Source organism: Cnephaeus nilssonii (assembly GCF_951640355.1).
Source record: "Cnephaeus nilssonii genome assembly, chromosome: 2".
Taxonomy (NCBI): Eukaryota; Metazoa; Chordata; class Mammalia; order Chiroptera; family Vespertilionidae; genus Cnephaeus; species Cnephaeus nilssonii.
The window spans coordinates 14,176,835-14,194,917 of NC_137073.1; the positions used below are offsets into that span (position 1 = coordinate 14,176,835).

General features: G+C 47.2%; 1 protein-coding gene and 1 pseudogene across 2 annotated transcripts in view; one reads left to right on the plus strand and one right to left on the minus strand.

The window, feature by feature from the left end:
• Window positions 1-1,247: 1,247 nt before the first annotated feature.
• Window positions 1,248-18,083, plus strand: part of CRAMP1 (cramped chromatin regulator homolog 1) — a 70,948-nt gene continuing 54,112 nt past the window's right edge. Inside the window, exons 1-2 of the mRNA XM_079791570.1 lie at window positions 1,248-1,526; window positions 3,585-3,928. Of these exons, the coding sequence (XP_079647696.1) occupies window positions 3,586-3,928 (343 nt within the window). The 5' untranslated portion in view covers window positions 1,248-1,526; window position 3,585. The remainder of the gene's footprint in view (window positions 1,527-3,584; window positions 3,929-18,083) is intronic.
• Window positions 4,112-17,530, minus strand: LOC307111557 (large ribosomal subunit protein uL11-like; annotated as a pseudogene). The gene has a single exon. The product of its transcript is annotated as a large ribosomal subunit protein uL11-like (transcript).

Here is an 18,083-nt window from a genome sequence, read left to right on the forward strand (position 1 = left end):
CCAACCTGACTCTTGGAGACAGACTACATCCCCAAAGGTATTAACAACTGCGCTCTGACCTTGTGGTTTGAAAAACAAAGCAATGTCATGTCATTAAAGAAAAATAGTTACTAGGGCAAAAAGATCCATTGTTAAATGAAAAAAGAAGTGTAGATACCACTGGATGAGATGGAATAGGCATCTCCAAGGAAGACTCCGAAGTTTGTATTTTTTAAAAACCCACTTTCATTTACAGAATATTTTTCTTGTGTGTCTACTTAGGTGCCTTATGAACATTTTTGCCATTTCCCCCCTTTTTAATGAATATATTGGGGGGGGGGGTGACACTGGTTAACAAACCATACAGGTTTCAGGTGTACATTTCTACAACACATCTGTGCACTGTATTGTGTGTTCACCACCCCAAATCAAGTCTCCCTTCACCCACAATTTATCCCCCTGTCTCCCTCCATCTCCGCCACCACCACCCCAGAATTTTTAAGGAATAAATTTGTGTAAATTTATGGTATATAGCGATGTTGTTTCGATGCACTTAGATGTTGTAATATGATTGCCCACATAGCTTATTTACCACATTACTAATTGTAGTACAATATTGTGTGTATTCATTATACTGTGCATTTGATCTCTATGGCTTATTTACTACTCCCTACAAGTTTGTCCTTCAACATCATTACTCTCATCCCACCCATAAACACTAGAATTTTTAAAACACTCCTTTATTTCCCTAATGGAGGAAAACGGCCTAAGTGCCCAGCACTATCTGCTTGCTAAAAAAACTTAAAAAGCACACACTCAACCCAATAAAGGGTGTATTTATCTGCCTCGGTTGCACTTCCACACTTTTTCTTTCGCGCGGGATGCAACACTCGGAGCTGAGGCGGCGTTTTCTTCTCACGCATCCGTCATACGGCCTTAACCAATCACAGCCAGGCACTGATTCTATTGGCTGTCGTCCGACCAATACGAAGAGACGCACCAGCCTGCAAAGCCGCAAGGCGGCGTCACAACATTACCCGCGTCGCAGACAACACCCTCCCGCCCCCGCCCAGCGTCCGTGCGTGCAAGCAAGCGCGCCCACAGATGGCCAATGAGAGCGCCCTTAGCGGGGCGCGCTCGCTGAAAACTTCGGACGTGCTCGTCCCCGCGCGCTTCGCCCCTCCCCTCTCCCAGCGCCCGCCGCCTCTGTCCCGCCCCGCGCTCCGCCCTTGCGGTCTCCTTCGGCCGCCGTAGCCGGAACTGCTGCTGTGCGCGGCTGGCCGGGTCTACGGGAGGCTGAGCGGCGGCAGCATCGGCTCCCGCAGCCCAGTCAGCCGCACCCCGGCCGCGGAGGGGACGTGCCGGGGCAGGCGGTGCCGGGGTAGGCGTTGCTTGTCGACTGTTTCCGAAGCGGGAGCACAACACCGGCGTAGCGGTCTTGCTGCAGTCGGGGCCCGGGGCTGCCCGGCCCGGCCGGATCTGCGGGCACCCGGGAGGCCCCCGGAGGGCCCGGGAAGCCAGGCTGCTGCGGGGCATTGATGAAAAAGGTGACCGGAGGCTGGGGCTTGAAAGGGGTAGGCCGCCTGGACCGGCTGTCATGGCGATACCAGGCTCCCTGCTTAGGTGGGGGCTGCGGAGGAGCGGCCTGCTCCCTTGCCACGGTAGTTACGCACGCGGTGCTTTGTCGGAGCGACTCCGGGGAGTCCGGACCGAGAAGTGTTGCCTTGACAGTGCGCTTTGTGGGCAGCCAGAAATCGGCTAGAGAAGGGAGGGCTTTGCTTTTTCCTTCCAGAAACGTGACAAAAGGCGTCGAGCCGAGATTGGGCTTGAGGCGATTCCATCTCTGTGCACGTTCAGGAAGTAATGTTGGAGGTTTTCCTTTAAAGGTTTTCATCCTCGTGTTTTCCTTTAACCATAGGGGAAACCTCAGAAATGTGTCAGTATCCTTTAAATTCTGAAAAGCCCTGTCCTTCGGTGTTCAGGCAAACAGGCAAGCTTATTCTGTTGTGGTTGATATTTGCCTTGCCTGAGCCCTGGGTTGACTGTGGGTAGCTTTCGGGCCCCTGGGAAATAGGATTCTCCACATTATAAACCAGAGAAAGGCCCTTTTGGATCCTTTCAGATTTCATAAACATAAATAGATAGGTTGAGAAGTGAATACTGAGAAGCCCTGTACAATGAAATGCTTTACGTTTGGCTATTTGTTTTCGTTGGCAGGGTGTTTTGTTTTGTGGGTTGTTTTTTAACCAGCACGAATTCAAATGATTTAGAAGATCCATTACAACAGATGAAAACTGTCTAGAGATCATTTTGTGACAGAATACATCAGAGCAGTAGTAGGTATTACTATGATTTTTACTCATTTCCAAACCTTTATATGAGAGGTCCTTGCCCCTGTTACTTGTATTTTGTTGTTAACCTTGTTGCCTTGTTCTTGCTTTCCTTTTAAATGGAAAATGTTCTTGTCCTTAGCAGTTGTGTTCAGCTTGTCAAACACAGTTTGGGCATAGCATGGACACCTGTTGAGGAATCTGATTATCTTTCTTGCTTCATTGCAAGTACACATTATTTCCCAGCTTATAATGTTTATAGGTACCTGATTCTCTTCGTTTATTTCTGAGTGTGTCTGTCTTCTGAGTTGCTTTTTAGAGTCATCGCATTTTATTGTTGTTGACATTTCACACAGCCGTGGGTAACAATGTTAATGAAGAATTTTTATTAATGGTTACCAAGAGTTTTAACACAATTGTCTTCTACCCATTCTTGCATTTGGACCTGGACATACTGTGCCATCCCTTTCACGGGTGGCTCCAACGTGTTCCATGCAACAGGCTCCTTTGTTGCAAAAAATACTTTAAATTCCTAAATCCCCGCAGCAGTACACATCTCCCACCCTGGGAACCATGATTCCCAGAAACCCTGAGCTTATTATTCTTTATGTCTGTTTAAAAATAAGCAGGCGGACAGGCAGCCGGGCCACTATGGAGTTCCCTGTGCACACTGGCGAGCCCGCACCTCTCCCCTGCCGGGGTGGATCTCGGCCCCTCGCTCCCACTCCAGGGCCAACTCTGGGGGCTGGCGTGGGGGGCAGGTGCGCGGGCCAGGTGCCACGCGCGTTTGGGGGGTCGGGAGGGGTCGGGTTGTGGGGGGAGGAGCGCGGGCGCCAAGGCCCAGCCGGCCAAGGCAGCCCAGGGAGCGAGGCCGACGCGCAGGCTTCTCGCCTCGCAGGCCATGAGCCGGGGCCCCGTTGGGTAAGTGGTTTCGGGCCGCGACGCTGGTACCCAGGAACCCGAACCTCGAGTCCCGGACGCGGGACTCCGGATCCCTTTCGACCCCGACGGGCTGGGGCGCCGCGCGGGCAGGGCCATCTGGGCGCGGCCACCGAGCTGCCGCCCGATGCCCCTGGCGCCCCTGTGTCCTAGGCCACGGGGTCTGGGCCGGGGCTCGGGGTCCGGGGTCCGGGGTCCGGGGCGGCTGACTCGGCCGGGCGGCGGCGGGCGGGCCGTGTGAGGACCTGGAACAAACAACGGCGGCCATGTTGAGAGGGAGGCGGGCGGCTAAACTTCGCGGCGGCGCCTCACCAGGGCCCCTCTCCTCTCCCGCAGGATGACAGTGAAGTTGGGAGACGGCGGCGGCGGGGAGGAAGGACTCAAGAGGCTGGGCAAGAGGGCTGCCGATGAGGATGCGTTGGAGGGAGAGGGGGCCGGCGGCGGGGATTCGGCCGAGGACAGCGGTGGCACAAAGAGGGACGGCAAGACCCCCCGGGGCGGCGGCCCCCCGGCCCCCGCGAGTGGCCCGCAGGCTCCGTCCCCGCCGCCCGCCTGCCCCCAGGACCAGCACCACTTCCTCCGGTCCAGCGTGAGGCCGCAGAGCAAAAGGCTCAGGAAAGACTCGTCGGGCGCCGGGGGGAGCAGCAGCAGCACCAGCAGCTCCGGGCCTCGCGGAAAAGGTAGGGGGACCCCAGGCCCTTCTAGGATGTGCCCTGTGCTCACCTTCGTGCCTTCACTGCAGCTCCTGATCCCGCTCCTGCGTTTGTCTCGCATTTGGCGTTGCACTCTGGAGGAGAAGTGCCCTTTTTCTCCTCCCAAGAGGCTGTTTCTCCCTATGTTTAAAGCATGCTAAAAGACGGGAAGTATCCTGTCTTTGGGCAAGTACAATAGATTCTTGAAGGTTGTTTTTGCCCCCCCTCAAAGGATCATTGATGTAGGCTATTTTGTGTAGCAAACAGTAGTTTAGAAATGGAGAGAGAAAATACTGCAGCATCTTTGCCAGATGTCAGATGGTGGAAATACAACAAAGGAATGGGCTTTTGAAACTTATTTGGGGAAAGGTTGATAAGAAGCCAAAAATATTCCAGGATCTGACTTGGGCACTTTATCCTCTACTTCAAGTATTCTAGGCTCAAAAGTTATTAAGGGCATCAAGACATGTCTTTTACGTCCTTTGAGTTTTGATGCCCTGGAAAGAATTCCCCCCCTAGGGTAGGAAGTAGTGAAAACATTTGTGGCCTGATTTAAAAGAACAACAGTCTACCAAGTTTGTCAAGGTATTCTGAGGCGATTGAGAAGATTTCAGCTTTACTAGGGTCGCTACCAAAATAATAAGAAAACCACATGTCACTTTTGTTTCTGATGCGCTGGTTCTCCATTATTTTCTTCTTTTATCCTTTTCTGTTTCAGCATTCTGCTTTTCTTCAATTATACAAGTGAATTCCTCTTAACATCCCTTTTGTTTCAGGCCAAATTTGTAGCACTTTTGTAGATAGCAAATGTAATGTAAATTTCCAGTGAGTTTTGCATGGAAAAAACTTTCACTTAGCTCCTTGGTAAATGGTCCTTCAAATTTATTAGATGGTCCTGATAGTTTTAAAAAGGAAATATTTTGGAAGCTAACAGAGAACCCAAATGTGTGTCATTAAACTTGCTTTTTCTATCTCATTTTCAACCGAAATCATGGCCTTACTCATTTTTTGGTAAAGAATTTTGATGTAAGTATTCTTACTTAAAGACGTAAGTATAAGGTAGTTTAGTACATTTCAGAAACTAAAACTTGCCTCATAAATTTACTTTGGATGTGATAGTTGCTGATTGGTTAGGAAAATATTAACTTGTTTTACTAACTTCGTTTGTTTTGTAAAAAAATAGCTTTTCATTCCTAGTTACAGGTGTGTCTAAGTTAAGCTCCTTGAGTGCCTTCAAGAGTTTGTGGCTTCAGTCTCCCCGAATCTGGAGTTCAGTCAGAGTTCACTGCCTGTCACCCTGGCCCTCTGACCTTGGTCTACTCACTTGACCTCTTTTTTTTTTATACATATATATTTTTATTGATTTTTTACAGAGAGGAAGAGAGAGGGATAGAGTGTTAGAAACATCGATGAGAGAAACATCGATCAGCTGCCTCCTGCACACCCCCCACTGGGGATGTGCCCGCAACCAAGGTACATGCCCTTGACCGGAATCGAACCTGGGACCCTTGAGTCCGCAGACCGACGCTTTATCCACTGAGCCAAACCGGTTTCGGCCTCACTTGACCTCTTGAATCTGCTTCTCCATCAGAGAGGTGTCCTCACCTGTGAAATGAGGAACAGCAGCGACTGCTCCATTCTCTCAAAGTGTGGCTGGAAAGTTGAGCTGAGGTGTTGGTGTGAAAGCCCTGTCACCTGTAAATAACTACCTATATGTGAGATGCTAAAACTTGAGTGGTTGGCTATATTTCTAGCAGTCAGGTAATTAGGGGAAGTTTGCTATCACTTGCATAGTTGGGTGTGACTTGCAGAAAGGTTTCCTGGAATAGCCTTGAATCAAGTCCTTGGTGCTTCTGTTTTTAGTTCCTGTCCCCAATGTGTGGCTTGGAGCAGCAATCGACTTTTCATTAGTAAAATGGAAATTTGTTAGAATTTGTGCTTCTTGTAACTTATGTATTTTCCTACTTTAGCAAGCAAATGTTTCTTTAAATAAATAATAAAGCTAAGCTATATATATAATGGTGTCTTTTAAGAGAGGAGTAGGACGTGTATGTCCTTTTCTTCACAGAACTCAGCCAGCATCTGGCCTTTAGCTCCTCTTGACTGTGCTTGAGCTTGGGCTACCAGCATCCTTTGGATCTTCTTCTCCACACCCAGGACCTCGGGACATCCCCTCCTTATGCCTCAGGGCAACCTCTGCTCCCTGGGCCTCCATTAACAGCCAGAAAAGAAGGTCCTGTGACAACATGCTGCTAACCTTTGAAAATCATTCTTAGAGTAGCATTTGTCTTACGGGATATGGAAATCTCCACTTGGGGTGGTGAGCGGGATCATTAAGGAAATGAACAGTGTAGAAGGCCCTTGAATTCTGTCCTTGTTAAAATGGTGATGAGATGCCCTAGGAGCCTAACTCTTGTTTATATCAAGAAGACTATGGTAAAATTTCACTTCAAGTCACAAAATTGATCAACGATGTTAAGTGAGAACTTCCTGTACTGGCATTTTTCTTGTATTTCTCTTCAGAAAATTATAATTCCTGTTACGATTAAGAAATAATCACAGTCTGGTCATTGGAGGTCCCTTTGGTTGATTACTTACTGCTCTTGCCAGTTTTCAGTCGTGAGAACCTTGCAGTGAGTTTGGAGAAGACTGTGGCGAAAGGGAAGTCCTCCTTGTTTTGCTTCTGTCCACACAACTATGTTTTCTTTATAAAAACAGACTTTTGTCAACTTCAATGAAAAATAAATTTTTCTAGTATAATTTTGAATTCTTTTTGAATTGATAAAGAGAAAGTGGCTAATATTTAGGGTCTATGTGCCAGGCATCTTGCATCTCAGTTACTTTACTTTTAAATAGGTGCAGAAACTGAAGTTTGTTGATTAAATGACGTGCTTAACCCAAACAGAAGGTATGCTGCAGATGCGAAACCAGTGGCTCTACTTGATGCCAAAACAAATGTTTCTGCAGCCCTACCATGCTGCCCAGAGTGATCCGAGAATGCATCTGAGACTGAAAACCAGAATTCACAGATCCGTGAGCACATGGGCCAGGAGACAGAGGCCCCCATGCCCTTCTCTGTTTGGCAGTTCAACTCTGAATGAACTAGTCCATCTCAATTTCTTTGTCTATAAAGGGGATAATACTAGTGCCTGCCTCGGCACAGCAAACACCACAACCAGGCCTTCGCAACAAGGTCCTGCAAGGCCGAGCTTAATGGGCTTCCAGTGCTTCTCTGTGGGAAATGCGCCTGGCTGTGGGATCTGGGGGCTTTAGGCTGAGTCTGAGCAGGTGGATGGGGGAGAGGGAGGCCCTCTGCGGTGATAGCTGGTATAGGTCCCAGGAATTCCCCCAAGCTACTGCCCTGTCAGTGCCGTTGGGCTGAGGGGGTGCCTGAGGTGGGATAGAGCCCTCTGTTTTCATTGTGTCATGTGCCCTCTTATCCCCCCTCCCCCCCCATCTCCCCAACTTTGGTTCCACTTGTGAGGGGAGCTAGTCACAAGACCTACTGTCTCCACAACTGGGCCATGTCAGCTGACTTAATTGTGCTTGTGCTTAGGAATCATTAAGTCTCTGTACAGAATTTACTTATATTTCGCATAATCTTTTGCCTGCAGCTTCTGGGTGTCTTTAAAAAATGTCTTGCCCTAGCCAGTTTTGCTCAGTGGATAGAGCATCCGCCCTCGGACTGAAGAGTACCGGGTTTGATTCCGGTCATGGCACATACCTCAGTTGCAGGCTTGATCTCTGGCCTTGGTTGGGGCACGTGCGGGAGGCAGTCATTTGATGTGTCTCTCACATCGATAATTCTCTCCATCTCTCCCCTTCCCTTTTACTCTCTCTAAAAATCAATGGAAAAATATTCTTCAGTGAGGATTAACAACAAAAAAAGATGTCTTATGAAAATATCTCACTCTTATTTGGTCAACCTTTGAGAGACAAACCATATGAGAAAGAGGTTTGAACCAGCAGTCAGGAGACTCACCTTCTCCCCGCAGAGCTGCTGCATGGCTGGTCCAGCTGTGGGGCAAAGGAAAAGTTGCTCAACATGCCCAAACCTTAGGTTCCTTACTTTCAAAATGGGTCTGGTGAGATAGTGGCTTGAAGGTGTGTTCACCTTAACACTCACTGTGCAGAATGGTTTTGGTCCTGTGTGTGTTCTCAGGAGAGTGTTGTGAAAGGTAGATTGCCTGAAATCAAGATAGTTCTATATCTGGTGGGCTCTGCTTAGCCTTGACTCTGGGAGAGCACTGGGCAGGGCGTGGTCAGAGTGCATACTCCTCCCTCCAGGTGTGGAACTGCCTGTTGTGCCTGCTGCAGCTCCACCTCTTGTCTGCACTGTCATCACTGTCACTGTCCCTTTATCAAAGCACTGCGGCCAGGCCCCAGGCAACTGGGTGGAGTATGGCCACGAGTTCTTTCGAAGTTCCTGTCCTCCATACTCTGTGCAGAGGAAGACACATCAGGTGGTCACAAGAGCACTGTGGTCTTCCTGGTTTGGTTCAGTAAATGAGGTTTAATGAAGTCATGTGCAGTGACGACTGCATGGAGCCACCATGGCCACCTAAGCAGGAATGTCAAGTTTTGCTGAAAGGTGTCAGACTTTGTTGGGAGAAGAGGAGGAGGAGGAAGAGAAGTCATTCCCCTGACTCTGTCTAGCACCCAGTGGCACCATCCCCTGTGATGGCTGCATACAGTGGAAGACACAACAAATAACCCCAACACATGGTCCTGTGGTGTGACATGGACTCCCTGTAGACTCCCTGTGCACAGTAGGTTAGGAGACCTCTGTGTGGTCCAGGCTACTTGAAAGATGGAGCTGTTCAGGACAGAGGAAAATATTCGTAAACCTGAGGTTCTTAGTAAATTACTAAGTTCAGGGTAGTACAGGTTGCATTTGCTTCATGTGAAAGATGTGGATAGATAGTATAGGTGAGGAGATGAATATTGATTTGAAGGCTGAGCTAAATTTTCTTTTGACTTTTGACATCAAAACGAATACCTCATTGACTTTTTTTTTTAATCTTCATCTAAGGATATATATTCCCCCCCATCCCCCCGCTCACACACACACACTGATTTCTAGAGAAATTGGAAGGGGGGAAAGAGGGGAGAGAGAGAGAGAAACATTGACGTGAGAGAGACACATTGATTGGTCGCCTCCTGCATGTGCCCCTACTGGGGCTAGGGAACCTGCAACCAAGGTACATGATCTTGACGAGGAATCAAACTCTCGACTTCAGTCTGTAGGTCGGTGCTCTAACCACTGATCCAAACTGTCCAGGGCCCTCATTGACTTTTAATATCAAAACTAATGTCATTTCTGTGACGTCTGGTTGTTTTTGGAATTATCCTTTGCCAACCAAATATACTTTAGGATTTTCATTTCATGTGGTACAGGTGTGTCTTTTTTATTTAAAAATTGTTTAACTTAATTAATTTTTAAATAATTCTTTATTGTTTAAATATTACATATGTTCCCTTTTTACCCCCATTGACTCCCTCCAGCCCACCCTAGGCCCTCACCGCTCCATATATCTATGGCCTCATCTGTGTCCATGGGCCATGCATATATGCATACAAGATCCTTGATTGATTACTTCCCACCCACCCACCCTCCCCCACCTTTCCTCTAAGATTCCATACTCTGTTCCATGCTTCCATGTCTCTGGATCCACTCCATTCATCAGGTTATTTTGGCCACGATTCCACATATGAGTGAGATCATGCATATGAGTGAGATCATGTGATACTTGTCTTTCTCTGGCTGCAGGTGTGTCTTTTTTAGATTCCATGATAATATAAAGATAATGGGAATGATTTCAGATAGTAGAGTCACAAATATAAAAATCTATTTGTCATATATAGATGGTGGTGCTGTATAGAAGCATTTTATCACATAAGTAACTGCAGTATTCCTGGCACTGAAGAACAGTGTGAGAAATGCCCAAAAAAAGACATTCCCTGGTGTTTGTAGTTTGGGTGGGCTATCAAGAATTACCTACATAAGACCATTAGAAATCTTCACATTATTTGAAGAAGAGGGCATATGTTTTAATAAAAACTGGGGTTTCACCCTAGTCTGTGTTCCTCAGTGGTTAGAGCATTGGCCAGCACATGCAAGGTTTGAGGGTTTGATTCCCAGTCAAGAGCATGTACCTAGGTTGCAGGTTCCATCCCCAGCCCTGGTCAGGGTGCATGCGGGAGGCAGCCAATCAGTGTGTCTCTCTCACATCAATGTTTCTCTCCCTCCCCCGCTACCTCCCTCTCTTCCGCTCTCTAAAAATCAATGGGAAAAATGTCCTTGGGTGAGGATTAACAACAATAGCAAAAAGTGGGGTTTCAGTTGTGTGTTTTTTCAAACATTTGTGGGAAGAGGAGGAGAGTCTTAGAGAGAGGCCAGCCTTGGTCATAGTGTTGAGGATACTGAGCCTTGTGGAGTGCTGAGGATGGGGAGATGATGTGGAGACACCGGGGATGCAGAGGTGACTGGGACATGTCCTGGGACCACCAAGCTCCAGGTCATCTTCAGACCATTGAAGGGGATTTCACGGAGGCCAGGGACCCTGGACAGGGGCTCTGACTCTCTGGTTGGAGCATCTGCACTGGTTCTTAGAGACTGCATGGTGAGTGGTTGGGAGGGGTTCTCGATGAACACCTGCAGACAGATGGGGTAGCTTGGCATTCATCTGTTGAGGTGACACTCTTACTGGGGATTGGCTGGCACATTTCTTTGTGTGACCTTGGTAGAGAGAGTGTCCCTCAGTCACATCTGCGTTCTGAATGCAAACCTGGCCATTCCAGCCTCTGACACTAACGGCACATGTTTTGAGAGGCATCTGTGGGAGATCTTGGCATTTTTGCCTCCTGCCTCAAAACCACGGTGTTTTGTGACCTGAGGTCGATGTGTGGGGATGGAGCAGTTGCCCTCTCATACCACGGAAGAAGATGATGAGGAAACATTCTGTGCCACGGTGGAAGGCAGGCATGCCTGGAGACACACTTTTATTAGCTGAACTTGAATCATCTTTCTAGCTGAGAATGGCTTGGCATTTTTGAATACCTTGCGTTTGGTGGGTCTGTCACTTGAGATTTTTGTTTTAAAATATATTTTATTGATTTTTTAAAGAGGAAGGGAGAGGGATAGAGAGTTAGAAACATTGATGAGAGAGAAACATTGATCAGCTGCCTCCTGCACACCTCCTACTGGGTATGTGCCCGCAACCAAGGTACATGCCCTTGACCGGAATCGAACCTGGGACCTTGCAGTCCGCAGGCCGAGGCTCTATCCACTGAGCCAAACCGGTTATGGCTGTCACTTGAGATTTTAATGTTCCTAACTCTTGGAAGGAAGTTCACCAAACGGCAGAGGAAAGCTCAGGACAATGAGTCATTGTATAATATGACAGATTGTCATTACATCTTGTGTCTTACCTAAATTAAGTAACACAGTTTTGTTTTTAGAAGTAAACATCCTCCACAGTCCTCTCTCCTGCCACTTACTTGCTGTGTGCCTTTGGGCAAGTCATTGCACCTCTTGGCTTTTTAATCTGTCATAGACTGAGGCTTGGATGTGGAGGTCAACTTTCCTCCACCCTAAAACCCTCTGATTCCCATAGCTCTGTACGTAATAAAAATACTGAAGCAGTAGTGACCCTGGCAGTAGTCACCACACTGTTGTGTGGCCCCAGAGGAAAATGCCCAGGTTTGGAATAAGAGGCTTGCTTCCTGCTGTCTGGTGACTTTGGAGCTTTTGGACTTTAGAACCTCAGTTTCCCCATTTCTGAAATGTGGATAATAACTATATATATAAAAGCTTAAGCGACCCTTTGACCGGTAGCTATGATGTGCACTGACCACCAGGGGGCAGACGTTCAATGCATAGACATGGAACAGACTGATGAATCTCAGGGGAGAGAGGAGGGGCGGGAGAGATTAACCAAAGATCTTATATGCATACTAGATGCCCTCCGTGCACCGGTGGGGTTCCTCGGCCTGGCCTGCAGGGATTGGGCCAAAACCGGCCCAGTGCACAGATTCATGCACTGGTGGGGTCCCTTGGCCTGGCCTGCAGGGATTAGGCCAAAACCAACAGTTCAACATTCCCCAAGGGGTCCCAGATTGCGAGAGGGCGCAGGCCAGGCTGAGGGTGCACACCAGGCCTCTAGTCCTGTATAATAAAAGCCTAATATGCTAAGTGTCCGACTGGTCATTCGACTGTTCAACCAGCCTATGACACGCACTGACCACCAGGGGGCAGATGCTCCGACCCGTAGGTTAGCTGCTGCTGGGGTCTGGCCAATCGGGACTGGGCGAGATGGGCCGGACACGCTCTGGAGCCCTCCTACGGTCCGTCCCCAGCCCCGATTGTGCACCAGTGGGGTCCCTCGGCCTGGCCTGTGCTCTCTTGCAATCCAGGACCCCTTGGGGGATGTTGGAGAGCCGGTTTTGGCCCGATCCCTGTAGGCTAGGCTGAGGGACCTTACTGGTGCACGAATTTCATTCACGGGGCCTCTAGTATACAGTAAGGACAAAAAGGAGCAGTGTTCGAACATGCTTTACTGCTGCTGTAGAAAGTTATGTTTCCTTGGCTCCAGGCCTCTGGGAAATAAAGCAGCTCCACATATGCATCAGCTTCTTCAGTGAAAGATGGGGATGAATTTCTCCTCTTCAGGCAGTAAGAGGGAGCATGGGTGATGGCATTCCAGGCCATTGCAGAGGTGTATGATGGGGGAGGGACATAGTCTAGCTTGTCTGGAGGTGGGGTGGACAGGCAGGCAGCCGGGGAAGGCAGACCAAGGCCACATGGCTGCCTCCCTCAAATGCAAGCTCTGGAGGGTAGGTTGTAGTTGGGGTTGGTGGTTTGGGAGACCAGAGAAGAGGCAGTTAAGATTGGGTTACTTGGTGGTGGCACAGAGCTAGCCTGGGAAAATGGCAGTGGAAATGGGAAAGAGGAGAAGCCAGGTAGCACCCAGGCAACTGGAAGATTGTGGCACTGAAGTGGGTTGAGAGGGAAGTGTGGGTTCTGTTTTGGAGGCACTGGGGACTAGGGCGAGGGGCACAGCGAAGGCCCCTGCTCTGTGCTCTTGGTTTCTGAGCTTTCATTGAGCATTTGCTCTGTGTGAGGCCTTGTGCCAACCTTGGGCATGGGAAAGTAAGACACTGTTCTTGCTTTCAGAGAGCTCACGGTGGGGAATCCTATTCTTGTACCTCACTTCCCTTCAGGCTTCTTAGATGCTGCTCATCGTGTAGACTCTTGCTATTACTCTTTGTAGCCTCAGACCCGGAGCCACAGAGGGAGGCTTGACTTTGGCCCTCTACTTTTTGCCAGGCTCCTTGCACTCACTCCTATCCCAATGCCCACCCTGGCTTGTTCAAATTGTCTTCTCTTTCCACTTCTTGCCTCTCTACCTCTATTCTCCTCACCTGCTTCCCTCTCTTCCCCTTCAGTCATCACCATTTTCATCTGAATTTTTCTGCCCTGATGGTAGCCTTTCCTGGTAAGCACCATCATATTATACCAGCATCTCTTATCCTGCTTCCTGTTTTTCATGCTTGAGCTGGAGTCCTGGGCTGAGCCTGAGGTCAAGCGATGACGCATGTCTCTCATCTGAAATGTTGGGAATGGACCAGATGCCACGGTGCTCTTTCTACCTGGAAGCTTTGTGATTCTACTTTACTTTTACAAGACATTATAAGGTCTAGAATGATGGGTACCAAGTGTTAAAAGGGTTACTTGGGGGTGGTTTGCTTTCTTTTTTTAACATTTACATTGGCCTACTGAGGATGTATCATTTGGAACTATCAGAGGAAAGGGCTGAACATCTCTGCCCAGCAAGAGTGGCTGGCTGCTCTGAAGCCTGTTGGCTACCTCGTGTATCTTGGCAGAGCTGCTTCGACTGTTGTATCTTCTTTCACAGCCATGGTTTGGTTTATCCTGCACTCCACCCCTGAGGTCCCTCCCAGCTCTGAAATGCTTCCAGTCTGTTTTCCTTCACCATTCCTTCTCCTTGTCTTGGGTCACCAGTGCTGTGATCTGGTGAAATCTCAAAAAAGCTAGCAAGATAGCTGCATTAGAGGATTTTTAAATGCACGTCTGTTACTTTCAAGTACATCGAATGTCAGTGTGGGATGGCAAGGGTAAACCAAAGGCTATGACTGTAGGGCTGGTTAGCAAGTTGCTATTGTTTTAGAAAAAGAGTTTAGTGAGTGTTCAATTAGAAGTGAAAAATGACTCGAGACTCTTTCATGTGAGTGGTGCTGCGGTAGATAGGCAGCCCTTCCTGAAATGACTAAATGAGGAATTGTGGGCTTCAGGTCAACCAGAACTTATATTTAAGAGTGTTTTGTGTGTGGTTGTTTTAAAAATATATTTTATTGATTTCAGAGAAGAAGGGAGAGAGGTAGAAACATCAATGATGAGAAAGAATCATTGATTGGCTGCCTTCTGCATGCCCCCCCCCACTGGGGATTGAGCCCGCAACCCGGGCATGTGCCCTGACTGGAATCGAACCGTGACTTCCTGGTTCATAGGTTGACACTCAACCACTGAGCCACGCCAGCAGGGCTAAGAGTAGTTTTTTAAATGGCATCTGTAACGTGGTCTTCAGTTCCCAGCAAAAGCATCTCTGACCTACTAGAAATGGAATGAAACTAATTATCCCTGGAAATGTGCTCTGAAGTTGCCATACCTGTTCCAAACATCATGTGAAGCGCCACGTCCATTTTCTTTTAAAGTGTACAGGTTAATGCCTTTAATATATTCACAAACTTATGCAGTAATCACCACTATATAATTTCAGAACATTTGATCACTTGAAAAAGGAACCCATGGGCAGTCACGCTCCATTTCTCCCAGCCTTTGGCAACCACTATTCCACCTCCCGTGTTTGTAAGTCTTGCCTGTCCTCACCTTGCCCTTTGAAAGCCTCCCAAGCCCCTGCTGTCCTCCCCGGGCCTGGATGTGTAGGGGCAACACCTACCCAGTGCTCTGGCTCCAGTGTGGATACTGGCCCTCCCCAGAGTGCATAAGCCAACACCACTCTGCTATAAGAACAGGCAGCTTGCTCTGTGGGCTCTCAAGCTCACCATCCTAACTTGAACCCCCTCCCAGGTCCATTATTTAGTCCATGTTTCAGGTTTGCTTTGATGAGGAATGGACAAAGTCAAACTGTGTATGCAGTGCTTCCTTAGCCTTCTCTGTACCACAGAGATTATGTGGGTTACCTTTTTGTTACAGGTGCATGTAGGATGGGAAGGGGCAGCTGGAAAGCAGGCTGGGGTATAAAATGCTTAACTTGATTATTTTTTGTTTTACAACAGTGTATTTAGGACTGTGAATGTCAAGCATTCAAATATAGCACTGACTGGCACTTTCTGGGATGATAGAAATGTTCTGTGCTGTCCAGTGCAGTAGCCACTAGCCACATGTGGACATTGATGACTAGAGACATGTGGCTAGTGTGACTGAGGGACTAAGTTTTTGTTTTATTTAATTTTAATTAATCAGTCTTTAAATCTAAATACACTCATGTGGTTACTGGCTGTCAAATTGGACATGATAGCTGTGATAAACCAGCGATTTCTGGTATATAGTCATGTTACCTTAGGACAGCGATTTTCAACTGTTGTGCCACAAGAATTTTTAAAACATGCAATACCTGCCCTAGCTGGTTTTTCTCAGAGGTTAGAGCATGAGCGTTGGCCCTTGGGCTGAAGGGTCATGGGTTTGACTATGGTCAAGGTCCCGTACCTCGATTGCAGGCTCGATCCCTGGCCCTGATTGGAACTCGTGAGGGGCAACCAATCAATGTGTCTCTCTCATATCCATGTCTCTGTCTCCCCCCTCCTTTCCATTCTCTCTAAAAATCAATGGGAAAAATATCCTCCAGTGAGGATTAACAAAAAAGAAAACAAAACATGCAATTCCTATTTAGTCAGTGACAACAGCCAACACAATAGCCGTGCTGTATGCATGAATCAAAATTATACCTATTTTTTGTCAGATCAGCAAAAATATATTTTTTGGTGTGCCATAGAATTTTAGTAACTAGTTTATGTATGTCATGAGATGGAAAAGGTTGAAAATTGCTACCTAGGAAGTCAGCCCATCCATCGCTAAACTGATACACCTTTCTATACAAAAGACTCAAACAAGTAATTCTTTCAGCATGTCTGAAAATACATCCTTCTTTCTGAAAGCTGTCTGATGGGGTTAACTGTTTTTGGGCACTCCCTCTTTTGCCCTAACATTTATGGTACATATTGAAAAGTGACAGTGGAGAGTGACTCTGCTTCCCACTGTTCCCCAGGCAACCCCTGCACCAATGTCTTGTGTTTTTTCCAAGGATAGTCTTTGAAAGCTTACATGGATCAACAGGCTTTAAATTTTTTCATTACTTTTATTTCTGTTGATTTATTTTGGTGAAACTGCTTGCCTTTCATTCATTCTTTGGGGTAGACCCTGTCTAGGGAGTGAGAGAAACATGACCCCAGTCTGCATGTAGCTGCCCAGGGAGGGCCCACTGATTTACCAAGAAGTGAATCTCAGTGGAAAAGCTCTTGATTATCTCATTTAAAAAAACATCTTGACAATAATCTGCATTTGTTTGGCTTCTGCTTTTTAAAGCACTGTCATTTTTATGATCTTATTTTTACTCTCGTTCAGAGTTTTAACGGTTTCTCCCATTTGGTAGCCCTGCAGTTCTATAGAAAGAAAATGCTGGTTATCACAGGGATACGCTGGGAGTCCTCCTCCCTCTGAGAGGAAGGAACTAGAAGGGTGGGAGCATTTGGTTAGGCCATAAAAATTTTTTATCTGTGACCTTTAACTCTTGTTTATTGCCTCCATTGTCCTAGAGTACAGAGTTCTTGGTTTACTGCACACAGCATGGAAGCCCTGTGTTGTACTTGATGGCATTTTCCCCTTCAACATGTTTTTTAAGGTCTCATCTTGAGATTAGTAACTGATGCTTTAAAAGCATTTGTGAATTTGTAGTCACTCTCTGAACACCAGATTTTGCTGGTGGTAATTGACAAGAAAAAGGAGTTTTAAGATTTCTTTTTGGTGGTCAAATTATCTTTACTTGAAATATTTTCTATTTAAAATAGCTGGGCATTCCACTGCACCACTGTTGATATCATCTATGATGTCATGAGGGTGGTGGCCATCAACACTGGGCAGTCCCCAAGATCTCTTTAATGGTTCCAGAGAGTTCTCTAGCTAAAGACCCGTGCTGCATCTGTTGGGCAATGTTGACAATCTCATCAAAAGTGGTATTTTCACTGTGCTTAATGGGTTGTTGTTGTTTCTTGCTTCTTTCTTTCTCTTAACGGTTCTTCAAGGGCTTTGATAATCAGGGCAGAGGCAGAAGATACTACCTCAATTTGGGTCTGTCTGTTCTGAATGGTCAATTCCACTGTAATTCTCAGACCCTTCCAATCATCTGTGGCTTTGGTGATGTCATCACAATTGTTGTTGGAGACAGTCCCAGGGGGCTGATGTTGGGAGCCAGGGCAGATGTGGCACCCACTTCTCCACTGTGCACCTAAGGTATATGACTGATTCCGTTGGTGGTTGTACTTTGGCGGCATGGTGGAGGCGGCTGGTGTTAGATGAACCCAGATTCTGGACAACCGGAGAAGTTTGCACCTAGGCCTCCTGGAGCCAAAAGCTGTAAAGACTTTATAGATATTTAGGGATCACATGATCAAATTTTCTAAAGTACTGATTATATCTAAAAGAAAACCGTGTTTTTCACATCCATTTAAATATTTTCTTGAGTTTGAAACTTCAATTTGTTTATTTTTTTAAAAAAGGAATTATTTCAGCCAAACCCTCATTTGAAAAAGACACTATGAAATATGTTTGATTTCAGTTCACAGAGGGGAAAGAACTGTATACCTCCATCGTGGACATATTATTGTGCTCTTTAAATGATTCCACCTAAACGCTCTTTCTCCCTTTTTTTCACTAAACACATATGAAAGAATCACAGATCAGGTCAGGATGATGTCTTTACTGAGCAGCCCATTAGGCACACAGTAGGTCCCAGGTGCTGTCCCAGTATATAGCCTGTGATTGAGGAACGTGGAGTGGGACCTCAAGTGGATCCTCAGGCAGTGGGGCCTCCCCAAGCCTCTCCAG